Genomic DNA, 22880 nt, shown 5'->3' with positions numbered 1-22880 from the left:
CTTTGGTTCATGGGAGGTCTGCAGATCAGGGCTGGGAACCAGGAGCCGTCAAAGAAGAGCAGCTAAAACTCAGCTTCTGGAGTCAACGAACACCACCCTCTACTCCAGAACAAACCTGCTCACCCTTTGGAAGCCCTGGCAGATAAAGGCCTTTTTTTGTGGTGGTACCAGGGGCGTGGAATTCCTTCCCCAGGTAGAACAACCTGGAGCTATCTTGATTGGTTTGCCCCTTTTGCCTGCGGGCAGCACCGTCTAATTAGATGTGTATTCATAACACCACTTTTGGTGTTGTATCCTTTGGTCTGTGGCTTTTCTTTTCAGTCTGAATATACAACACTTGCTTATTTGCAATTTAAAAAGAACTACCCAACTCCTCCTATAACATGTAACAGCTTAAAGAGTCAAACAAATAAGCAATAAGGCCGAGCACTTCAATCAACAACCACCAGCACCAACCGCAGAGGAGATGAAGGCCAAACACAGACAGACAGTTTTCGGAACTTGGATTAAAATTAAATTTTGGAATTTTTAGCATTTCCTTTAAATAGCTCGAGAAGATGCTCAGACACACCCGGCCCTTCCACTAGGCCAGGGGTCTGCAACCGGAGCCGCATGTGGCTCTTTCAGCCTTATACTGCAGCTCTGCTCGACCTGGAGGTCGGAGGGTAGCGTGGGTGTGTCCCCCCAGGAAAGGTGAGTGGAGGGGCCAAACTGGAGCTGCCACTCCAGCTCGGTAGATCTTCGGGGCCGTGGAAAATGGGTCCAAATGGCTCTTTGGGTGGTAAAGGTTGCTAGACCCCTGCACTAGACTGACAGGTCTCCCATTTATCTGCACTGGGCAGGGAATCACACACTCCCAGCCCCAATCCCTCCCCCATCCCTGAGGAACTGAGAAGAGCAGAAGAAGAAAACAGCCACCTTATAATGACAATTCAGGAAAGAGCATAGAGGGTAGGGGAGACATGCCAGAACGGCACCCGGAAGTGACATCACATCATCCCCAAACTCTGCCCTCCCAATCTCCCAGCAGTTGCGAAGGGAGTGGTTGGAGCCCTTCATACTGTTTGCAGTGCCTTTCAAATGCTTCACTAACTTCTCATCCTTAGAGTTTTAAGCAGGGATAGTGAGTTGTGCTCTCTCTGGGTGATTAGGGAGCTTTATACTCTGATTAGCTGGGACTGTGCTCAGGAAGACAAAGACTGTTGGTGGGGGGGCTTGTCTTTTAAATTGCCCCCAAAGCAGCAACAAAGCAGGGAAACAATGAAACAGAGCACAAGGGGTGATATTTGGCAATATTTGACACCCCCATCCAACGTGTGCAACATTCACCAAAACCCTGATTTCCAGACCTATTTTCAGTTTTGAATACATCCAGCAGACAAACTCCAAGCCCAGAATACACTCAAAACAGATTAATGCTTTTTTTGCTGACTACTGGAGGAACGGCAACCAAAGAGATCAGATATACAGGCAGTAATAATTTTCTCCATCTTCCCAGAGCAGATTGGCAGAGAGCAAACAGTGAGGCAGGAGGCAGGGACAGAGAGAGAGAGCGAGAGAGCGAGAGAACGATGGCCATCACGTCCCCCAGCAGGGTTAAACTCCCGTCATCCCCTGAAACGACTTAATGGGTTTTGAGATAAATAGACCTCTGGCTGGCGCTGCTGTCCAGGTGACCTGGAACTAAATGGCGCTTGACACAGTTTGCTAACACAATCTAGGGTTTGAGCGTGGGGTGGGGGTGGGGGTGAGAGAGCTGTCAGATAATTCACTGTCCATTGTGCACAGAGATGCTTGAATTTTAACCCAGCCGTTCACCAGAGAAAGGGTGGAGAACTTTACAAAAGGTAGAAATGCAACTCCCTCAAACAACCCAAAAGGCTGGCCTCTAGGGTAAGTGTTACCCTCCCCTGTCTGTGGAGTCTGCCCATTAGACTTCTTCATGAGTTCTTGTTCTGAGAGTTCCACCGCATCAGGTCTGAAGAAGTCAACTGTGCAGAAGAGCAGGAGAGGGCTTTTTTCACCCTGCTTGTGGGTTCTGTAGCCACTCGGGAACATGGTGCGCTTGCCCAGCGCATGTCTTGGAATTACTGAATACCAGAAATGCATGGAAAGGGGATTTAGTCTTTTGGGGCGGGGGAGGGTCTGAAACTTCCTGTGAACTCCCCTTGCCTCTGATCTCCCAACATATACCAAACAGTGCAGCAGGAACTCAAAGACGGGTGCGACACACTTACCCGGTACCAGACTATCTCCCGCATCCTGCCATCGGTCTTGAAGTTGCATTTCAAAGTCACAGCATCCCCAACCACCACTGGAGGAAGCGGCTCGATGCTGACGGTCAGGTAGCCTAGAAAGAAGAAGGATCCGTGTGAACACAGGAGTGACTTTGCTGGACTGGATTCAAGGTCCACTCAGCAACCAGGTTTCCTCACCACTTAAAGTATATCGTAAGGAGGCAATAGCTCAGGCAACCACTTTCTCCATTACTCAGCATCTGGAAACAACAGGTATCCTGCCTCGCAGCATGGAGGCTCCATTTTCAACATGCGGAAAACGACAAGAGCTAATTTTAAAGCAGCCAGAACTGAAAAGGAGGCATTTTAGAATGAGAAAGGGGCTAGGAGTTATCCCAGGGCTGCTAACTCTGCATTGGGAAATTCCTATAGATTTGAGAGCAGATTCTGTGGTAGGCAGAGTTTGGGAAGGGGAGAGACCACAGCAGGATGCAATGGCAGGTGGCCAGGTATAATGCCAGAGGGCCCACCCTCCAGAGCAGCCATTCCCCCTGCAGGGGAAGCAACCTCTGCATTCTGGGAGGTCTCCAGCCCACACCTGGAGCCTGGCAACCCTAAGTAACACCCCTTGACTCTGCATTCTTCCCCTTGTTTTCTGAATACAATTCTCCGTGGCAGCTGCTGCGTTTCAGATATGTGTGGGGGAGGGGATCACTGCTTTCTTTCTGTCCCATGTCAGGGACAGACGTCCTTTCGGGAGGGCCCTGCCTGCGTGGCAGAACTTCTGCCTTGCCTGTCAATAACCCCAAGATCAGCCTCCGGTTCAAGAGCTGAGGGGGCCGCTCTCGGTCTCAGACCCCAGCAGTCAGAAGAGGCGAGGCTGGGCCAGTGGAACCAGGATTCGGCTCAGTGGATCTCCTTGCCTCCTATCCCTGCCGAGACCTCCCAGCAGGGTCGGCTTTTCCATGCCTGTAACCCAGGAGAGCCACTGCTGGTTGAAAGAGGCTCCTCAGAGCGAGACGGACTCAGAGCCCTGATCTGGCATAAGACAGCTTCACACTGAAGCAAGCTCCTCCCCGGGATAAAAAAGCAGTAGCCAGAAGCCCTCAGATCATTGGGTTGAGAAACACAATCCCTGCTGGCAGGCGGTGGAAGGAAAGAGGTTTACTCAAAATAAAAAAAAGGGGGGGATGCAATTTTTCCTTAGCCATTCATTTGGAAAGCAACTGCTGGAGATGGAAGGAACCTGGAAATTCCACTTAAGAGGAACAGGAGGAGAAATTTTGTATAATCCGCCCCCCCCCCTTTCGCTTTTACAAATGTAACCTGCTGCAGGTGGAACTGGAAACCTTGCTTCCGGCACATTTCTCATTAATGGTGCCAAAGATTCCATTTCAGAGGATATTATAACATCTAAATGGAGCAAAGTCGGCTTACTGGATTACATGGGAAAAATAATATTTTGACCAGTCTTCCGGAAACGGAGGAAGAACTTACAGCGCAGACACTTTGGGGGCTTAATAGCACCCAGGCGCGATCCCGAAACACTATTCTCAATATCAAGGTCCAGCTCTGAGACAGATGGCATTAAAATAACCTCTGAGGATGTGCAGAGTGCCATATCTCTCAAACCACCATGTAACCCAAAGACCAACACAGATTTATTTCTCTGTAAAATAAGATGCGGTCACAAATTTGGTTTCTTCTCTGCTAGTCTGCAAAATGTGGCTCAGAGTGTATCTCCTCCAAGAAGATTCGGGGGGGGGGTCTGTAGAGCAAACCTCCCCCCCCCCATCCACCCAACAAGACTCAGGATGAAAGGGATAACTCCATCTAACCCCTGGACCAAGTGAATGACTCCATCTAAGCCAGCATCCCACTCATCTAAGAAGATGCCCTAGAAAACCCATAAACAGAAGCAGATGCTCTGAATGGACCAATTGTCTTCCACGGCATTGTTGAAGGCTTTCACGGCCGGATTCAACTGGTTCTGGTGGGTTTTCCGGGCTGTGTGGCCGTGGTCTGATGGATCTTGCTCCTAATGTTTCGCCTGCATCTGTGGTTGGCATCTTCAGAGGTGTATCACAGAGGGAAGTCTGTTACACACTGTGTCAGTGTGCCAGCCACAGATGCAGGCGAAACGTTAGGAACAAGATCTACCAGACCACGGCCAAACAGCCCGGAAAGCCCACAAAAACCACCTGTCTTCCATGGGTGGCTCCCCAGCAGTAAGATGGGGGCTGTCAGCCAAGAATCCAAACTCAGGGGCACCCTGTACGGATTAACTACAGGCTCGCAGTTCGAGGCCCACGTATGATCCACCCTCCCTTCCAGACGGGTCCCAGGTCCCTTTTTCAAAGTTTCAGAAAAATCTCTCCATCCGACCAATCCAGCGTAATTGGCTGCAAAGGAGATGAATCAGCAAGGAAAGGCAGATGGCTTTTTTTAAAAACAGCTCCCCCCCTCCCCCCCAATCCGCGGTCCTTGGGAGGCTGGACAGAGCCAACTCCATTAACTTGACACTTCATTACTTTGGACGGTTCCGTCTCCCTCCTTCCCCTCTCTCAGCAAGAACTTTTATGCCTCGCCTATTAAGATACATTTAACAAAATAATGGGCCATATTTAAGAATTAGACAGGGCCACACGGGGCGATGATTGCAAAGATTCGTCTCTGTCAGGCATTCGGAGAGGAGCGTGAGAAGTCGCGCAAAAAGGCACCCTGCCGGGGGAGTCAACGAGGGGCCTGGGAAGGGGTGACTCAAGCAAGTAAGCCAGATTCAAAGGGGGGGGGGGTAGGCAAGCCCAGAACCAGGAGGAGGATTTCGGGACAGGGGTCCTCTCACAGATATGTACGTATAAAGTTGGCTTTATATGTACATCAGACCACTGGGAGGAGCTCTCCAGGGTCCTGGGCAGAGAAAAGTCTTCCAAATCATCTACTACACCAGTGGTGGCGAACCTATGGCACGGGTGCCAGAGGTGGCACTCAGAGCTCTCTCTGTGGGCACACGCAAGCAGAGTCGCCCCCCCCCCCCACACATCTAGGCTGGCCTGGGCCACTGGGCTCAATTATTAGCATTAAACCTAAGACCTAGTTTTGGGGAAGCAGTGTAGGTAACCCTGTTAAGCACTGTTAAACCCCACTGATTTTCATGCAAAGAACTAAAGCGCGATCCTTTACCTGGGAGTAAGCTTGGTTGCTGGCAAAGGGGCTTGCTTCTGAGTAAATCCTCCTAGGGTCATGATTCACCCATTGGAAGTGTTACATGGTTGCTTCAAAACGAAGCCACCGACTACCACCAAGCTTACTCCCAAGCAACACACGTCTTGGAGCCAACCGTTTTTTTCTAAACTAAAACCTCAGTATTCAGGTTAAATTGCCGTGTTGGCACTCTGTGATAAATAAGTGGGTTTTGGGTTGCAATTTGAGCACTCGGTCTCGAAAAGGTTCGCCATCACTGTACTACACAGATGTCAAAGCATGATGCTGGCAGAGGATCATGGGAACTGTAGTCCATAACATCTGGAAGGCCGCGGGTTTGACACTTATGATTTCTACTACCTGGTCCTTTTAACAGGAGATGCCCAGGATTGAACCTGCGTACCAAGTAGAGGTTGTTCCACTGAGCCACCGGCCCTTCCCCTCTCAGATTTCTCAACCCTGTTCTTCTGACCCCAGAATCAGAATTCTATTTTCCCCTCCACAATTCAAAATGGACCAGCAATTCATGATTCGGGTGACATTGTCTGTTTCCTTAACAGGATTTCTCCTGTAAATCACACACGTTTTCCAAAATGATTTCTGCATCAATCAAGTATTAGCATTGCTAAATCTATTGTTGAAGGCTTTGATGGCAACAACCGTTAGGGTGTTGCGGGCTGTATGGCCATGTTCCAGCAGCATTATCTCCCGATGTTTCACCTGCATCTATGGTGCCAGCAGGCAAAACGTCAGGAGAGAATGCTACTGGAACACGGCCATACAACCTGGAAAACCCACAACACCCTATTGCTGAATCTGTTAATTTCTCTAAACTCCAAATCAGTCTGGCTCCTACAGCGGCCAATGGGGGAGGCTCTTGGGCCACCCCACGGACAAAAATTAGACAATTAACTGTGCAATCCTAGGAAAATTTTCCTGGGAGTAATTGAACAGGCCTGTTTAGGATTGCTCGCTGCTTGCACCAGACGTTCTGAGACCTGGATTTTATTTGCAACAAGGCTGCCATTTTTAATGGTAAGATGTGTCCATTCATTTTTACTGGTTTAAGAATATCCACTCTGTGTTTTTGAGCTATTTCATTATAAGCTCCTTTGAGGGCCTTTATGGTGGAAAAGCAGCTTAAAAACTTAAAATTCTGTCTTTCAGCACAGACTGAAAATATACGGACCAGAAACATCTCAGTCTATCTTTGGAAATATTAATCAAGGCACATTTCAAAAACAAGAGCGGGCTTTGGAATCACAGGCTTAAGTGGGGGTGGGGTGGGGGTGGGGGCAGAGAAGAGGCAGCAGAGTTTTAAAAATTTAAGGTCCCCTGTTGGAACACAACGTGGAATTGCCAAGCACCTAAGTTGCCAGGGTGACTTTCGACAGCTGTGGAAAAGCACCTGGAGGAAAATGTATTATGGATGAGAGAGACCGAAATCCCGGCTCTCCTATCTCCCGGCCTGCTAACGTGCTTGCAGTGGCAGGCTTGCGAGGGCAGAGGAGGGCACAGCTTTTCTCCAGTGCGGATCAGGGGTCTTCAATGCCCTCTGCCTGCGAGAAACCCAGGAGGGACCACAGGCCACCAGCTCAAAGGGCTGCCCGGCTGGCTCTCCAGCCAGGGCCCATCTCACCCACCAACTTCAGAACTGCCCTTTCCCCCGTTCTATTAGGGTTGACAACATTAGCTGGGGAAATTTCTGGAGGTTCCGGGGTGGGGCCTGGGGAAGGAAGGTTTGGAGGAGGGAAGGTCATTAGCAGGGCACGACGCCACGGAGTCCACGGCTGAAGCAGCCGTTTCCTCTGTGATCTGGAGACCAGTTGTAATTCCAGGGATCTCTAGGCCCCACTGGGAGGTTGGCAACCCTACAGTCAACCCCCACAGAAATCCTGTGAAGCAAGCAAGGCTGAGAAGGGGTGATCAGCCTCAGGGCACCCAAGGAGCTCCATGACCAACAGAGATGCAAACCCAGTCCTAACCGATTACTCTGCCCTCTGCAACTGGAAACTGAGAGGCATTTTGGGTCCCCCCACCACCACCACCCCATTTGAATGCCACAGGTAGGGCACAATTGTGTAATGCAGGAAGCACACCAGAGGGCAACCAGCCACACACACCTGGGGTCTTCCAACATGGAAAGGGGCTAATGAAGCCCCCCCAAATGTCTTGGAGGAGAGGGCAGGGGACGTCTCTTCCTTCACAGCAGGCCCCGATTGTCAGATCTGTTCTGAATGACCACCTACATGCTTGGGGGAAGGGGACAAAATTCACTCCCCCCTCCTCCTAAAAGTTTTGTAGTATGGAACAGAGTCTTTGCACTCCTCCGTCATGCTAAGCAGACCAAAAATGTGACAGCAGCGGAAAAGCTGGTTGAAATCTGCTCCACAGAAACATCTGGCTGTACGCCTCCATCAAGAGCTTCCTGGACCCCAGACGCTCCCTGGTCACCCCTTCCTCCTTTTGAAAGGTAAATTGCACCTTTCATCTCCGTAACCCAGAAGGCACCTCAATAGGGGCTCATTTCAAAGAGCTTCCTCTTCACATCCAATTTCATCCCCGTGCCACGGAAATGACACCTCAGCAAGCAAGAGAGGCGTTATTTGAGAAATGCAAATAATTTCTTAAATGGAACTGTCACACAAACAAGTAAAAAGCTGTTCAGCCCAGCAAGGAGGGAAGGGGCAGGGCAGGGAGACAGGCAGCCCATGGGAGGCAGGGCGGATGAGCCACCTGCCGGAAGCACAGGAGCTGCGCCCGAGGGTCTCCGGTTGCCAAAAGTCCCAACCTTGGGATCATACATGAGGGGCACTTCTGGATCTTAGCCAGGTGCTGAATCAGACATGCGGTCTGCTGCGACCGCCACCAGCCAGGAGTGAAGCACAGGGTGAAGCCCCCCCTTGCCCAACAAGACCAGAACAAACCTGGAGTTTCCCAAAGATTTGCAGCTTTTGCCCCGTAGACCGTTTCTCTGTTCAAACTGCGTAACATGGATTTGGTCTTTCTCGTGCTTGCTCAAGAAGAGAAGTGCCTCATCTCAGAACAGCAGTCTCTGGATCCACTGCAAATCCACCACCCAACTGGACAGGCTTCGGGGGCAATCCAGTTCCTCTATAAACTACACAACTTCCACCCTGCCTCTCTCCTCTGAAGAGTCAAACCAATACCCTTTCTCTACTTCTCAGGTTTCTTCCACTTTCCTTCAAGACTTTCCTCGACACTATAATCTCCAACAAAAACTTGGTTCAATCTCTCTGTCCCCACATGACCAGCTAGTGTGTACCCGGGAACACGTGACCCCCACATATCCCTGTGTGTGTTCTGCCTCTGGGGACTACCAACAGAGAATGGGTATCATAGCTGTGTTGACTCAAAGGATTTTGATGTAAACCCAAAAACCAAGCTCTGTGTTGTATCTGTCCCTATTTGCCAGAACAGCTCAAGAGAACCTCCTGGCTCAGAGGCAGTATACCCCTGAACACCTGGGCATGGGGGGGCAAACGGGAGCAGCCACCACCATTTTCAGAATCAGCCCGTGGCCCCTGGAAACTGGATGGATTTTAAGCAGTTCGAGGAGTCCTAGATTCTATACAAGCCTCTCATCCTCCAAATTCAACTCCGCTCCATCTCGAGGAAGCTTTGGATGGTTCCTGCAAGGCAGGCCGTCTGGTCCTAGTGCTGCTCTGTTGCCCTGACCCATCACCTCCCACAGTCCTTTCCTTTGTCTCCGAGTCTCTGGGTTAGGACTCTATCACGTTTGCACATTGCCCAGTGCGGGGCTGGCAGCAAAGACGCACCTTATATTAAAAGAGGCAGCAAGGAAAATCTCTGTTTTGTCCTGCAGAGATAACAGGGAGACTAAAAGCCTGCCTGTGTTCGCACACAGATAGTGGCCAACCTTCCAACTTACCAGCCTCAATAATCAGGGACTTTATCTATCTCTGATAAACCAGCGGAATTGGAATGGGGGGATTCCATCCGGCACAAGAACTCCCAAACGAGACAGCCGAGTGCAGGAACCTTATCTAGCAGAGCAGAGGAGTGCGGATAGCCAAACAGTGCTGCTGACATTTGCCATTTCAAACCTGCCTCGTATGTTCACTAACAAAACGATGGAATCCGACATGGCGAAGGCTGCCGGGTTGTTTTCCTTGTTGTTGTGCAGATAAACAGCCCGATTGGAAGCAAGGAAGATGCGGCCGAGGTGAAATTGTCCGTTTGCAAAAAAAGATAACACGCTGATTGCCTTCCTCGCTCACATGCTGGGGGGGGGGGGGGGGGTTTTTTCCTTTCCAATTCGGAGGAGCTGTGAGCGGGCTCCTGACGGCACCAGGTGTTCTTGGGGGCTACAAAATAATAGGTTCCCCAAGGAGGGACGGAACAAAAGTCCTTTGTTTCTCGGGAACATTTTTGGCAGCCTCCACCCATTCCACTCGTTATTGGGAACTGCTCCAAAAGCGAGGGCACATCCCGCTCGCAAAAAGGGAACAGGGGGGCCTATGAGGAACTGAAGTAGAACATCCAGGGTCTTGGCTGCCAACTCTGTGTTGGGGGATTGCTGGAGATTTAGAGACAGTGGGGTTTGGGAGAGGGGCGTGCAGTGGGAACGTGATGCCAGTCTAGGCATTCTCCAAAGCTGCCTTCCCCGCCAGGCAAACTGATCTCTGTAGTCTGGCAATTGGCGGTAATTCCAAGAGAATTCCAGGCCCTACATGGAGGTTGGCCCTACTGGACCAGGCTGATGGTCCATCTTGTCCAGTGTGCTGTTTCACTCGTAGAGTTGCCAGTCCCCCGGGCAGGGCAGAAGAAAAGATCTGTAGTTGTTTGCCGCACACTCCACACTCCCGAAGCATCCTGAATCCCGAACAAGCCACTCTGGGTAAGTTTGTTCTTTTTCTTTTAGTTAATCTATCAGCCAGCAGTTTTGGGCATACTTGAGGAGTCCCCCAATTATGCACACTTTGGGGTAGCCTGGTTTTGCAACTTTTAAGATTGGGAAGAGGTCAACCCAGCTATTTTACTATATTATTAGATATAGTGATTATGAATACACGCATCTCATTGTTTAATCTTATATCACTACTGTGATTCCCCTTTTCTGCGGGTATTCCTTTGTTTATTTGTTTATTTGACACTGTTTTTATGCCATTTATTATATACTATTTATAAATATGTTAACAGGGAAAAATGGTGCCTGGAAACAGAAAATGGCTTGAAACTACTGATTTAAAGGATCGATTCACACAAAATGAAAATGGGGACTTCTACTGAACCAGCAAGGATTCAAAATCAACAGTGATCCAAAATTTGGCAGCATCCCCACTGTTTGGTACTTAGCCCTCCTTTGCAGTTGTATTTTTCCATGATGAGCTCAACCTGCAGCCGAAACCACTCTCAGCAGCTTAGCTATGCAGTGGTGGCGAACCTATGGCACTCCAGATGTTCATGGACTACAATTCCCATCAGGCCATGCTGGCAGGGGCTGATGGGAAATGTAGTCTATGAACATCTGGAGTGCCATAGGTTCACAGGATCCCTAACTGGCCAGGATCCCCCGTCAGAGCAGTCTCTGGATTACAGCCTGCCCTTCCACGGACCGTGATGACCTTAGCACACATTCCGAACATCAGCACCCCCACTACCATGAGCATTCCCACCCTGGTGACAAATGCAGGAAGGAGACAAAAGAAGCAGGGGACAGGTCAGCACCCCCAAGGTGATGGGGAAAGGCAAATATTGTCTGCTCCAAAAAGGAGACTCCCCCAAGTTTAGGTAAACGTTGCCTTCAATGGAAAAGAACCCCACCCGAGGGTGTCCACAATGCAGTCCAGTCTAACAACCCAGGAAATGAAAAGCAGAGAACCAGAATCAGTGACAGGATATAAACCCCAAGGCAAGGAGGCTGTTGCTCCCTCCCTCCTCCTGACTTACAAGGCTGGGGGGACTCAGCCAACCCTCCCTTTTTACTTAACCAGAGCTTCAAACTGCCGCTCGGAAGGAGAGCTGCCTGTGGCCTCCTGCCAAATAGTGATGAAAATTTTATAGCTCCTCTGCCTCTCGGATGTCTGATTGGGTGTGGATCCTCTCCTCAATCCTTTATGGAGGGGAATGGATTGTGAACTTACCACATGATTGGAAGCCCATTGGGGTGAGTTAATGTTTGTGTTGCGCGTCTCTGAAACCCATCATGCCCTGGCTCAGAAGACAAATGTCCTCCTGTCCTCCTCGACGGCAAAAATCAGCTACGGGAGAATTGGAGCCTCATTTGCTCCAGGGGCTCCTCTTTTCTCGATGTGAAAGGCAGAGAGAGTTTGTATGTGCAGTTCTGTTCGGCTCTGGGCCTCCCTCTCTGTGGGCAACTTCTAACGTGAGAAGCACTGAGAGATTCTTTGGGAAACAGATGGGGGTTTGACCAATGTTCCCCCAGAAAGCTTATCACGATGAGAACATTCAGAATTGAGCCAAAGGTGTTCATTGCTCTGGGTTGGCCAACAGTCATCTGTCTCCACCATATGGAGGTGTGGCCACACCGTCCATAAAGGAGAAATAAGACTTATAGCTATAATTTCCAATCACCGTGGGGGGGGGGGGAGGGCTGGAATTCTGCAATTACAACTGGTCTCCAGACCATAGGAAAAAAATGGCTGCTTTGGAGAGTCAAACTGGAGGAGGAGGAGGAGGAAGAGGAGGAGGAGGAAGAGGAGGAAGAAGAAGGAAGAGGAGGAGGAAGAGGAGGAGGAAGAGGAGGAAGAGGAGGAAGAAGGAAGAGGAGGAGGAAGAGGAGGAGGAGGAAGAGGAAGAGGAGGAAGAGGAAGAGGAGGAAGAGGAGGCGGAGAAGGAAGAGGAGGAGAAAGAAGAAGAAGAGTTGGATTTATACCTCACTTTTCTCAGCCATAGGGAGTCACACAGGGGTTTACAAACTCCTTCCCTTCCTCTCCCCACAACAGACACCTTGGGAAGTCGGTGGGCCTGACAGAGTTTGGAAAGAAATGTGACTGGCCCAAGGTCACCTACCAGTTTCATGTGGAGGAGCAGAGAAACAAATTCAGTTCACCAGATAAGAGTCTGCTGCTCATGTGGAGAAGTGCGGAATCAAACCCGCTTCTCCAGATCAGAGCCCACTGCCTTTAACCACTACATCACATCATATCCTACTGAGCTCCTTCCGCTCCCCAAACTCTGCCTTCCTCTGGCTCAGCCTCCAAGCCTCCAGCCCAGAGTTGGCAACGGCCACACAGCAAAACGTTTTCTCTTTGCCAATGAAGGGAGGAAGATATTCTCCTTCCAACTTCCTTTCCCAAACAATGTATATATATATTTTCTAATCTCTCCAGCGGCTGATAGTTATCTGGCTGGGCGCAAGTGGGAAAGAGACTTTGTGTCAAACGCTGAAAAATGACTTTTCAAACTGCCTTTCTCCCTTCTGAAAAGGAGGCGACGTGCGCGGAGCATACAAATCACTCCCTGTTCCAGAGCCCTCAGTGCGGCTTGGCAGGAGGTGTGTGTTCAGACTACAAAGATTTTTCCTCCGGCCCATGCCAAGGTCACCCGGGCAAAAGACTCACATTACAGAAAAGCCAGGAGGGCACAGAGATGAATGGAGTCTCCGAACAGCTCTGGGAGCAATCCGCTTGACTCTTGAACTCAGCATCCTCAACCAAAACCCCCACCCCCCAGAAAGTCACAAGAGCTGGCAGCCATTCTGCCACTGGTGGGGCTGCCTAGTGATTACAGGAAGAGTCTCAGGAGCAGTTGGGATGTATCCTACTCCCAAAGAAAGAACAACATTGGATCAACTTGCCTATCATCCTTAAAGTGCACTGACATTCTGACCTGGGAAATCTTAGCCCCATGATACATACATTAATTAAATATACGAAGTACCCAACAAGGAAGTTATGTCCACTGCCACTCTGCATGAGTTTCTGCTTCTTTCTGTCAAGAAGACTATCCAGAAACATTATTCGCCTAGAAACACAGAGGTGGGCCCCACTATTACCTCTCATCTACACATACAGTCAAGTTGGCTGGTTTACACATGCAGGAGAATAAGATGGCAGGAACTTGGAAATTGTATCTGAAGGTGGAGGACTGTGTTTTGGAAGAACAAGGTTAAAATGTATTGTCGAAGGCTTTCACTAGGTTGTAGAGTTGGAGTTGTGGTTACATTCTAGCAGTTTCTCTGCTGGCTTGCCTGCATCTGTGGCTGGCATCTTCAGAGGATCTCAGATCCTCTGAAGATGCCAGCCACAGATGCAGGCGAAACGTCAGGAGAGAATGCTGCTAGAACACGGCCATACAGCCCGGAAACCACACAGCACCCAAACAAGGTTAAAAACTCGCTGCATCCAGAAAGTCAGCAAAACAAGCACTTCTTAGGGATAGAACCGTTCCCTCTGCTAGCTTTCCACCTACAAGGGCACTTCTGCGCAAAGGAACGATTTGCCTCCCCACCCACACACAGGGGCACAATCAATTCTCCCACCCGGGCACTCTCACCACTCCCTTCCCTTGTCTGCGTGAACCAGGTCTTGGAACAAAGAGGGCTGCGCATTTAAACCCCAGAAGTATGCCACGTATGAAAAAGCAGCCGTGCAATTCTGTGCCCCAAGAACCACACAGGAATGACTGGCAAGGGAGTCTTCCAGATCCCGCTCACACTCACACACATGTGTGCACCAGCACACACAATTCCCTTCTTTGGTGCCTGGATCTGCCACCTCCCAGCGGGCCCTGTGTTAGTTTTGTCAATAGGTGCAGAAGGCGACTGGAAAATAAACACTTTGCACCTCTTCGGGCACTTACACACAGAGAGAGATGTTTACACTCTGCACGACAATCCGATTTTATTGATGCCACTGCAGACAGCCACACACAGGCTGAAGGGAAGGGGGGAGGGGGGGCTTTTTGCTTTTGTTTTTTCCGCACAAGCAACAGAGCAGCATTGAAAGCCACAAGGGAGCCCCTCCTGCCCGCCCCCGCCATGCCTTCAGCTGTGGAGAAGACCCAGCCGTGGTCCCTTTGGGTAGGCCTGGGTAAGTCAACATTGCCTTCCCACAGCAACTGCAGCTCAAACAGAAAACAGTCGGGGTTTCACAAATAGGATGTTCAAAAATGGTGTGCAATGCTCATTTCCTCACAAGTCAAGCATCCCCCACAACCCCGCAGACGATCTGGCCACAGTTCAGAAGAAGCCGCCTTTCGAGCTGGCAGCGTTCGGCGTGGCGGGTGGCCAGGGAGCCCCTCTCGGCGGGTGTTTGCCCAGGTCATGCATCATGTGACGCCCACTCCGCTCAACTGCTTCTGCTCCTGGCAGTTGGCAACATTCAGCATCTTGGCCGCTGCTCAGAACTGGCAGGATTGAACCCAGGCAACGGCAGGAGAAGGCTCCAAGAATTCGCAAACCGGTTTGGAGGACTCGGAAGGACGCAACCCCTTTTGGTATGGAGAATTGCACAGACAAAGATTGAGAGAGAGAGCTTGGAAAATTCAAGGAGCCAGCCCTGCAGCGCCAGCAAGCACAAAACCATCGCAGAAAGCATCTGAAAACTGAGGGTCTTTCTGGTATGTTGGGCCAAAGGGGGAGGGAGGGGTTCAGGGACAGCCCAGAGACAGCGCAAGAGCAAAGCCATTTGTGACACCATTTAGAACTTCACCTGTATGGAGGAAGGCTTTTCGGCCAAGGATTCACTGGGGAATGACAGAAAGGTCTGGCAGCACCAAGAGGAGCCTCGTGTCAGCCATGGGGTTCTCCAATCTCCCAGGGCCCAACCCAAAGGAACTGGAGGGGCTGGGGGAGGGGTGGTCCCTTCCTCCACAGCCTGCTGTGTACGGTGAGCATTTTTAAAGGTTTAACAAAAGTGCTCGCAATCTGCGATTCAAGCGGAGCAGTTTTTGCCCTTCACTAGCAGGTGAAATTAACAGTGACTGTTTCAGAACGCACACCTGAGGCTCACAGAGACCATTTCCCTGAAAAGTTCTAATTAGCTTGCCATGTAAAACAAAAATCCTGCACATCTGCAGAACGGAGCAGGCCATTAACTTAACCCTGTTTATAGCCTAGACCACAGCTCCAGCAGAATTATAAAAACACCCCAAGGGCACAGGTGTCAAACTTGCGCCCCTCCAGATGTTATGGACTACAGTTCCTACCATCCCCCGCCAGCATGATGCTGGTGGGGGATGATGGGAACTGTAGTCCATAACATCTGGAGGGGCGCAAGTTTGACACCTATGCCCAAGGAAGATTGACGGTCTTTGTATCCACCGCTGGACTGCAGCTGGGTGGAGAAGTTCCCTCAAGTCCAACTCAGGCAAATTCGTGGGCCCCTTCACGGTCATCCTTAGACACCCCCACTCTTCCAGTTTGGGGTAGGGATGGGGGGTTGATTAGCTCTGTTGGAGTCACTCTCTCCAGGACTAAAAATAAACCCACAGAATTGTCTGTGCAGGTGTAGACCAGCATTTACCTGGCCAGCCAACGTTGCACTCATTAAACAAGCTCGCCCCAACCACTTAAGCGTTTAGTTTAAATTACAGTCTGATGACCCAGTGGTCTCCGACAGATTGCTCCCCTGCCACTCTCCCGTAGCGGCCGCAGCAACCACATTTTTTGCTACAGCCGATGTAATACTAACCATCGGTATCAGCTAGCAAAGAGGCTGCAGAGGGGGAAACGGCATCAGCAACCATCACCAGCCCAATCCAGAGGGGCCGCTGGTGCACAATCAAAAAAGATGTGCGATAACATTTCCACCGTACCGGTTCCACAAGGGCACTATCTGTCCAAATAGGCTATTCCTCAGAATCTACCCAAGAAAACAGCAGAGGGAAAAACCATTTAACCTAGCCAAGAGAAATACTCGCCGATATTTAGGAACAGTCAATCGATAAAAAACCAGAAGGAAGAGCAGAGGAAGCGCAGAACCCTCTCCCAAGGAGGATGTGCTCAACATGCCCTAAAGGTAGAACCATAGAGTTGGAAGAGACCCCAAGGCCATCCAGTCCAACCGGCTGCAATGCAGGAACACACAATCAAAGCACTCCTGGGCCAAAGTAGAAGATTCCACCACACAGTGCATTCCACTGTCCAACAGCCCTGACTGTCAGGAAGTTTTTCCTTATATTTAGGTGAAATCTCTTTTCCTTCACCTTGAACCCATTACTCCTGGTCCTAGTCCCTGGAGCAGCAGAAAACAAGCTTGCTCCCTCACCAATGTGACATCCCTTCAAATATCTAAACATGGCAATCATCTCTTAATCTTCTCTTCACCAATCTAAACATGCCCAGCTCCCTAAGTCTCTCCTCGTAGTAGGGCATGGACTCCAGACCTTTGACCTTTTTGGTTGCCCTCCTCTGGACCCATTCCAGCTTGTCAATATCCTTCTTGAATTGTGGTGCTCAATATTCCAGGTGAGGTCTCACCAATGCAGAATAAAGAGGTACAATTACATCCCTCGATCTAGACTAGGGGTGTCCAGCTCCGGTGCTTCAGATGTTCATGGACTACAATTCCCATCAGTTTCAATTGGCCATGCCAGTAGGGGCTGATGGGAACCCCTAACCCTATGTATATTCACAGGGGGGGGGTTGCCACCGCCTTCCCCAGTTATCTGAACCCCCCCCCCCAGCAAGCTGGGTCCTCATTTTACTGACCTTGGAAGGATGGAAGGCTTGAGCTGGTCACCTGAAACCAACTGAGGTTGTGAGCAGAACTTTGACTGCACGACTGCAGGTGACCCCTCTGCGCCATGGGGCGCTCCTAATCGGCAACCCAGTTCCAATGTGAGCAAGAGAAAAGCTTTCCCAAGCACTGCATGCAACCCCCACATCTCCACCCACATATGGACCAGAGGTGGGTGCAGGAGCCCCCGTCCTGAAGGGCTCCTCTTTAACACCACATTTCGAGTCTGCTTTTAGTCTGAAAACTGCCAATCCCCTTTTAAGCAGCTTAATGCATAGCTTCTGGCGGGGCTTTTATTTAACAATTTGATGGAGTTGTATTTTATTTTGTCAGCTGCTGCCTTGGGCGGCCTCCCTGGAGGTGCCAAACAGCAAACTTCCCAAATAAATAAATAAAGGACTCACAAATGAGTTCTCCAAAGTTATCTTCTTTTTTTAAAAAAAAAACCTGCTTAAAAAAAAACCTGCTTTCTATAACCTTGAATGAGTTACTTGTGGCCTAAAAAGAAATGAAGAAACCAGCTTTCCTGCTAATAAGTGGGCGGCAATTCCTACCTCAGGCCAGGATGGTGTAGTGGTCAGACTGTCAGAGAAGGGCCAGGGAACCTTGACTTTGACTCCCTGGTCACAATTCCAGCCTAACCTACCTTATAAGGTTGTTGTGCAGATAAAATAGCGAGAGAGAACCATGTGCTCTGCCCAGAATGACAGGTAGGATAAAAATATGTGAGGCTGTTAAAGAAGTCCCTCGCCATCACACCCAGCTTACACACAAAAGGCCAGAACACACCACTGTGTGTGAAAATGAGTGGAGAAAACCCAATGGATCTGATAGTTCATATCTGGAAGGCAAGGGGCAGAGACAGTCAATGGCCCCGTTCCATCTCAGGACATTCCTCACCACCAGGTCCTAGGCCCAGATTATTTTGGCCACTCGACACCACGGAGCTGTGGGTGACATTCAAGTCTCCCCCCTTCTCCCTCACCCCCGTCCTCCCCGCATGCTTCATTTACAAGCCACACTTCTGTTCCACAATGTCGAATCTAAAAGGAAGCCGTTTGATTAGATTACCAACCGGGAATTACAACTATTCTGATTAGACGGCCGCCCAGTGGAATATGAATGTTTTCTGAAGGCAAACTAAGGCAACTCTGATGTCACCCGTTCTAAACACACACAGAGATAAATAAATTTGTTCTTTCAAAACTGGGAATGCATCTGAAATTTAGAAGAAAACCCAAGGAGACTATGTAACCTGTTTTGGTTTTGCAAAACCGTTATGCACAACATCCCCTGCATTTATTTACTGACTTAGTTATACCCCACCATTCCCCACAATGAGGACCCAAAGAAGATGGTATATAAAATCCTCTGAAGATGCCAGACACAGATGCAGGTGAAATGTCAGGAGAAAATGCTACTGGAACACAACCATACAACCCAGAAAACCCACAACACACTATTGCTAGGGATGCTGCCGGATTCCACAGCCACAACATCTCAGTTTGCTTGATCCTCTCTGTTGTGCACATCAAACCTGAGTATTCCCAGACATTTTCTATGTCCCGGCTCCAAATTTAACGTTATTTTCACATCAGTGAATGGCATGAAGAAATTGAATGGAAACACCTGTCATGAAATGAGTGACCTGAAATTATGACGCACAAGAACCAGTAGAACCGGCAAAGGCCAGGTACACAGACACATCTCTCATCACAAGTACACAGACTCATCCTCCTACTGGAAACTGGGCTCCCCAAGGAGTGCCAGTTCTTCAGACTTGGACTCCGGAACCGCCTGTTGCCGATGGATCCAGAACCCAGTCCAGAAAGAGAGCGAGGAAAGAGACAGCACAGCCCAAGAACATCCCCATGCAGGTGGGATCCAACCAGTTCTCCCCACTTCTCTAGAAGTGGTTACTAATTTTTTCTGAGTGCCGAGAAGGGGTTACTAAAGCCACCTCCCTGCCCAATAGGGGCTAGAGGTGCGTGTGTGCAGCGGCGCCACTGTTTGAATCCCACCACCCTCGGAACCTGTTATTAAAATTTTTGGATCCTACCACTGGGTGCACCCCGGCCCACCAAGGGATCCAGGCGTCCCCGCTGGTCTTTGCCATCAGTCGGCCCCTGCTCTTATCAGGACAAGATGGCGCAGAACCGCCAGACAGCAAAGATGACAGAAGCTCCATTTCGGCGCAGCAGAGAGGCCCGTCTCCTCCAGCGGCTCCCACTTCTGCCGGCTTTGATTGACAGCGTGAAAAAGAGGGTGCCAGTCACAAGTACCGGCTGAATGAGACGTTGACAGATGAGGAGACAGAGCCGGGTCCCTGAAGCCCCATTTTGCGCCATCTAAACAATTCCCCCGAAGCATTTTCAGCTCAGCCTTGCATGAGGACCGGCTTGTATCACCAAAGCAGCATGTTAATCTAATAGTCATATTTACCCTCTCGCTCCTTCACTTGTCTCCGTGAAGCTCCGGGGCTGCCAGATGGCCCCGAGGACTCCTCCTCGCCAGTAGGTGAGGCAGCCGGCAACAGGGGCCAGCCTCAACCCAGCCAGCTTTCACCTGGAGGCCAAGAAAACCAGGGAGCAGCTGCGGTGCCGGTTTCAAATCCTGGAAATGCAGCCAAGGGGCACTTTTGACCCGCTCCCCTGAATGCTATGAAGCTGATCACTACAGGACCAAGAAAGGGAAATATCTCTTACCACCATGCAAAATTAGTTTGCAGAATTCACCGCCACAAGGTGAGATGACAGCCACTACCTTGAGAGAAAAATAGGTACATTCACACTGTTGGAGTCTATCAACAGAGCTAACAGAACCTCCATGTTCAGAGGCAGTGTATCACTGAATCCCAGACTATGGGGAAAACAGCAAGGGGAGGTCTCTTGCTTCCTAAGGGGTTTCTGGGCGGGCACTGGAGGCTGGGTACGATAGAGCCACCTTGGAATCCAGCCAGGCAGACCTGTGGGCGGCAGATATAGCACATTCGGCATCTCCTGGACAAATGCTCAGCCAGCCGAAGCCAGAGAAGAGCTTGAAATGACACTTTCTGGGACCAGTACATGGGTGCCAACATCAGATGACCTGCATGTCCAAAATATGCCACCAGGGAGCAGTTGCTGGAAATGTTCCTTCGCGCCTGTGATGGTGTTTCTTGAAGAAGGAGGCTACGTGGCAGCAGATGCGGAGGAACCAGGTGAGGTTCAGACCCTTACTCAACCATGATGTTCACAGGGTGACTGGGGCCACTTGTGGATACTTCCCCAATCTACCTTGCAGGGTTGTTGGTGTGGCAATGAAGATAGCAAAGGACTTTACAGCTAGATTTGCCCAGCAGCCCCTAGGAGACTAACCAGAGTTTGGCAGCAGACAGAGCTCCTGGACTTGAATCTAGCGGTTTTGCTGCAGACCAGCTGCAGAGGCGGACATGATTTTGGAAAAGGATTATACACCTAACAAGGATGTAATGTTTGCAGGAGAGGCCACCTGCCTCCTAGGGGAGCTGGGGAAGAAGACCCGGGAGCGGATATTGCTTCTGGAATGGAGGCAGTTTTCTCCTCTAGTTGCGTGACGCGTAAATAAATGGGCTGAGTTCTCTCCTAAGAGGACGGGTCGGTTCTTCAAGGGGACCTAAAGGATCTTTCTAAGGCTGGGAGGATAAAGTGGAGGAGGGAAGAGCCAGGCACGGTGGGTGGGAGATGTCAATGGGATAGATGGGCCCTCTGCAGCTGTTCCAGAGGTGGATACAGATGCTGCTTTGGTAAGCAGGCAAGGGCATAACCTCTGCTTGAGATGCAGGCGGCCCCAAGTTCTGTCCCTGGCAGCTCCAGTTAAGGACCAGGGAGTGGGCGATGTGCCAGCCCTCTCTCTGCCCAAGACCCTGTAGAGCTACTGCTAGTCAGAGTAGACCAATAATCTGACTCAGTATAAGAAGAAGAGTTTGGATTTATACCCCACCTTTCCTTCCTATAAGGAGACTCAAAACGGCTTCCAACCTCTTCCTCTCCCCAGAACAGGCACCTTGCGAGGTTGGTGGGGCTGAGAGAATTCTGAGAGAACCGTGACTGGCCCAAGGTCACCCAGCAGGAATGCAGGAGTGGGGAAACAAATCCGGTTCACCAGATAAGAGCCCGCTGCTCATGTGGAGGAGTGGGGAATCAAACCCGTTTCTCCAGACTACGGTCCACTGCTCTTAACCACTCCACCACGCTGGCTCTGGTGTGTAAAGCAGTGCGTGCTCCTGTGTGTGATTGCTGTGCCTTCAGAGAGGCTGATGGGGTGCATGCCCTGACTTCCACCTGTGCCAACAGAGGGCTTTGAGCCTGCACAAAGAGCCCCAAGAGGCAGGAACTGGCCCCAAGAGGCAGGAACTGGGCTCCCAGCACTGGGGAGATGTATGGGGCTGGACTAGATGGCCTTCCAGTTCCTTGGGGCTCAGAGAGTCACCTCTGTGCGGAGGCGGCTGATCTCCCCTTCTCCTCCTGCCCTCTCCAGGTGCCTCTGCTCTGTCTCCTCTCTCCTGAGGTGACAGAGATAATATTAACACATCATCATTTTAATCAGTGCCTGATTAACCAAACTTCATGCATTATTCAGGTTTGTTCTGCAAACGGCCTCCATCTCTCCCACCTCGCTCCAAAAACGGCAGCCTGGAAGAGCAGCCGCGGCCTCTTCTCCCGCTGTCCTTTTGCCAGGATGCAGAGACAACCCCCACCCGGCGCCCCACAACAGGCCAGGCCAGATTCTCCGGAATGCCCCAGAGGGCTAGAGAGGAAGCCCCAGGCGGCAGGGCAAAGGGGCAGAAGGCTTTTTGGAAAGGCGGCTTTGCCTCGGATACTTTCCAAATGTGCCGCTCTCTCTCCAGGGAAGATCCCCAGTGAGGTTGGAACTAGGACTGGGGCTGACATCTCAGCTGAGCCTAGGAAAGGCACAGGTTTGCACAGACATTCTGCTTTGATTGGGAAATCTCACGTGTTGCCATTTCTCCCCCCTCCCAGAACAAAATGGAAGCAGCCTTTTGGACCCCCTCCCCCAGGGACCCAGCTAACAAAACACATCACCATTAATACAGAACGAAATGCATAAAAAGGCAGAGCAACGTGGCAAGGTGGAGATCTCAGCCACCAGTGGCGCCTCCCGGAGAGGAACGGCTCCCCAAGAAGCATTCCCTTGTCCAGAAGGGGACCATTAGCAACCCATAAGAACATAAGAACTAGCCTGCTGGATCAGACCAGAGTCCATCTAGTCCAGCCCTCTGCTACTCGCAATGGCCCACCAGGTGCCTTTGGGAGCTCACGTGCAGGATGTGAAAGCAATGGCCTGCTGCTGCTGCTGCTGCTGCTCCTGAGCACCTGGTCTGCTAAGGCATTTGCAATCTGAGATCAAGGAGGATCAAGATTGGTAGCCATAGATTGACTTCTCCTCCATAAATCTGTCCAAGCCCTTTTTAAAGCTATCCAGGTTAATGGCCATCACCCCCTCCTGTGGCAGCCCAGTCCTGCTCCGCCTGGCCCCCTGCTCTGCAACCAGGGGATAACATCCAGAGACCCACTTATTTGGAACCTGACCCTAACAGACCCTGTTGATGCATCTCCCCGCTCTGCCCGACAGCAGGAATCTGTAGTTATTTGGGCCATAAAACCTTACAACGACGCCACCATTTACAACCGCTGCAAGAGCAAGTCTGACTTTCCCAGCAATAAAACAGTATAAACTTTGTAGTAGGATGCAGATGATAAAACTCAGCCAG

The 22880-nt window shown here is 50.5% G+C and overlaps 1 protein-coding gene across 1 annotated transcript in view; it reads right to left on the bottom strand.

The window, feature by feature from the left end:
* The window catches only part of IGSF21 (immunoglobin superfamily member 21), a 155961-nt gene that overhangs the window by 100152 nt on the left and 32929 nt on the right, over positions 1-22880 (bottom strand). Inside the window, exon 2 of the mRNA XM_048519241.1 lies at positions 2238-2350. Coding sequence (XP_048375198.1) covers positions 2238-2261 — 24 coding nt within the window. The 5' untranslated portion in view covers positions 2262-2350. The remainder of the gene's footprint in view (positions 1-2237; positions 2351-22880) is intronic.

The sequence above is a fragment of the Sphaerodactylus townsendi genome, linkage group LG16 (genome assembly GCF_021028975.2).
Source record: "Sphaerodactylus townsendi isolate TG3544 linkage group LG16, MPM_Stown_v2.3, whole genome shotgun sequence".
NCBI lineage: Eukaryota > Metazoa > Chordata > Lepidosauria > Squamata > Sphaerodactylidae > Sphaerodactylus > Sphaerodactylus townsendi.
Note: the sequence above shows the minus strand (reverse complement) of the source record. Positions and strands in the feature narration are given on the sequence as shown.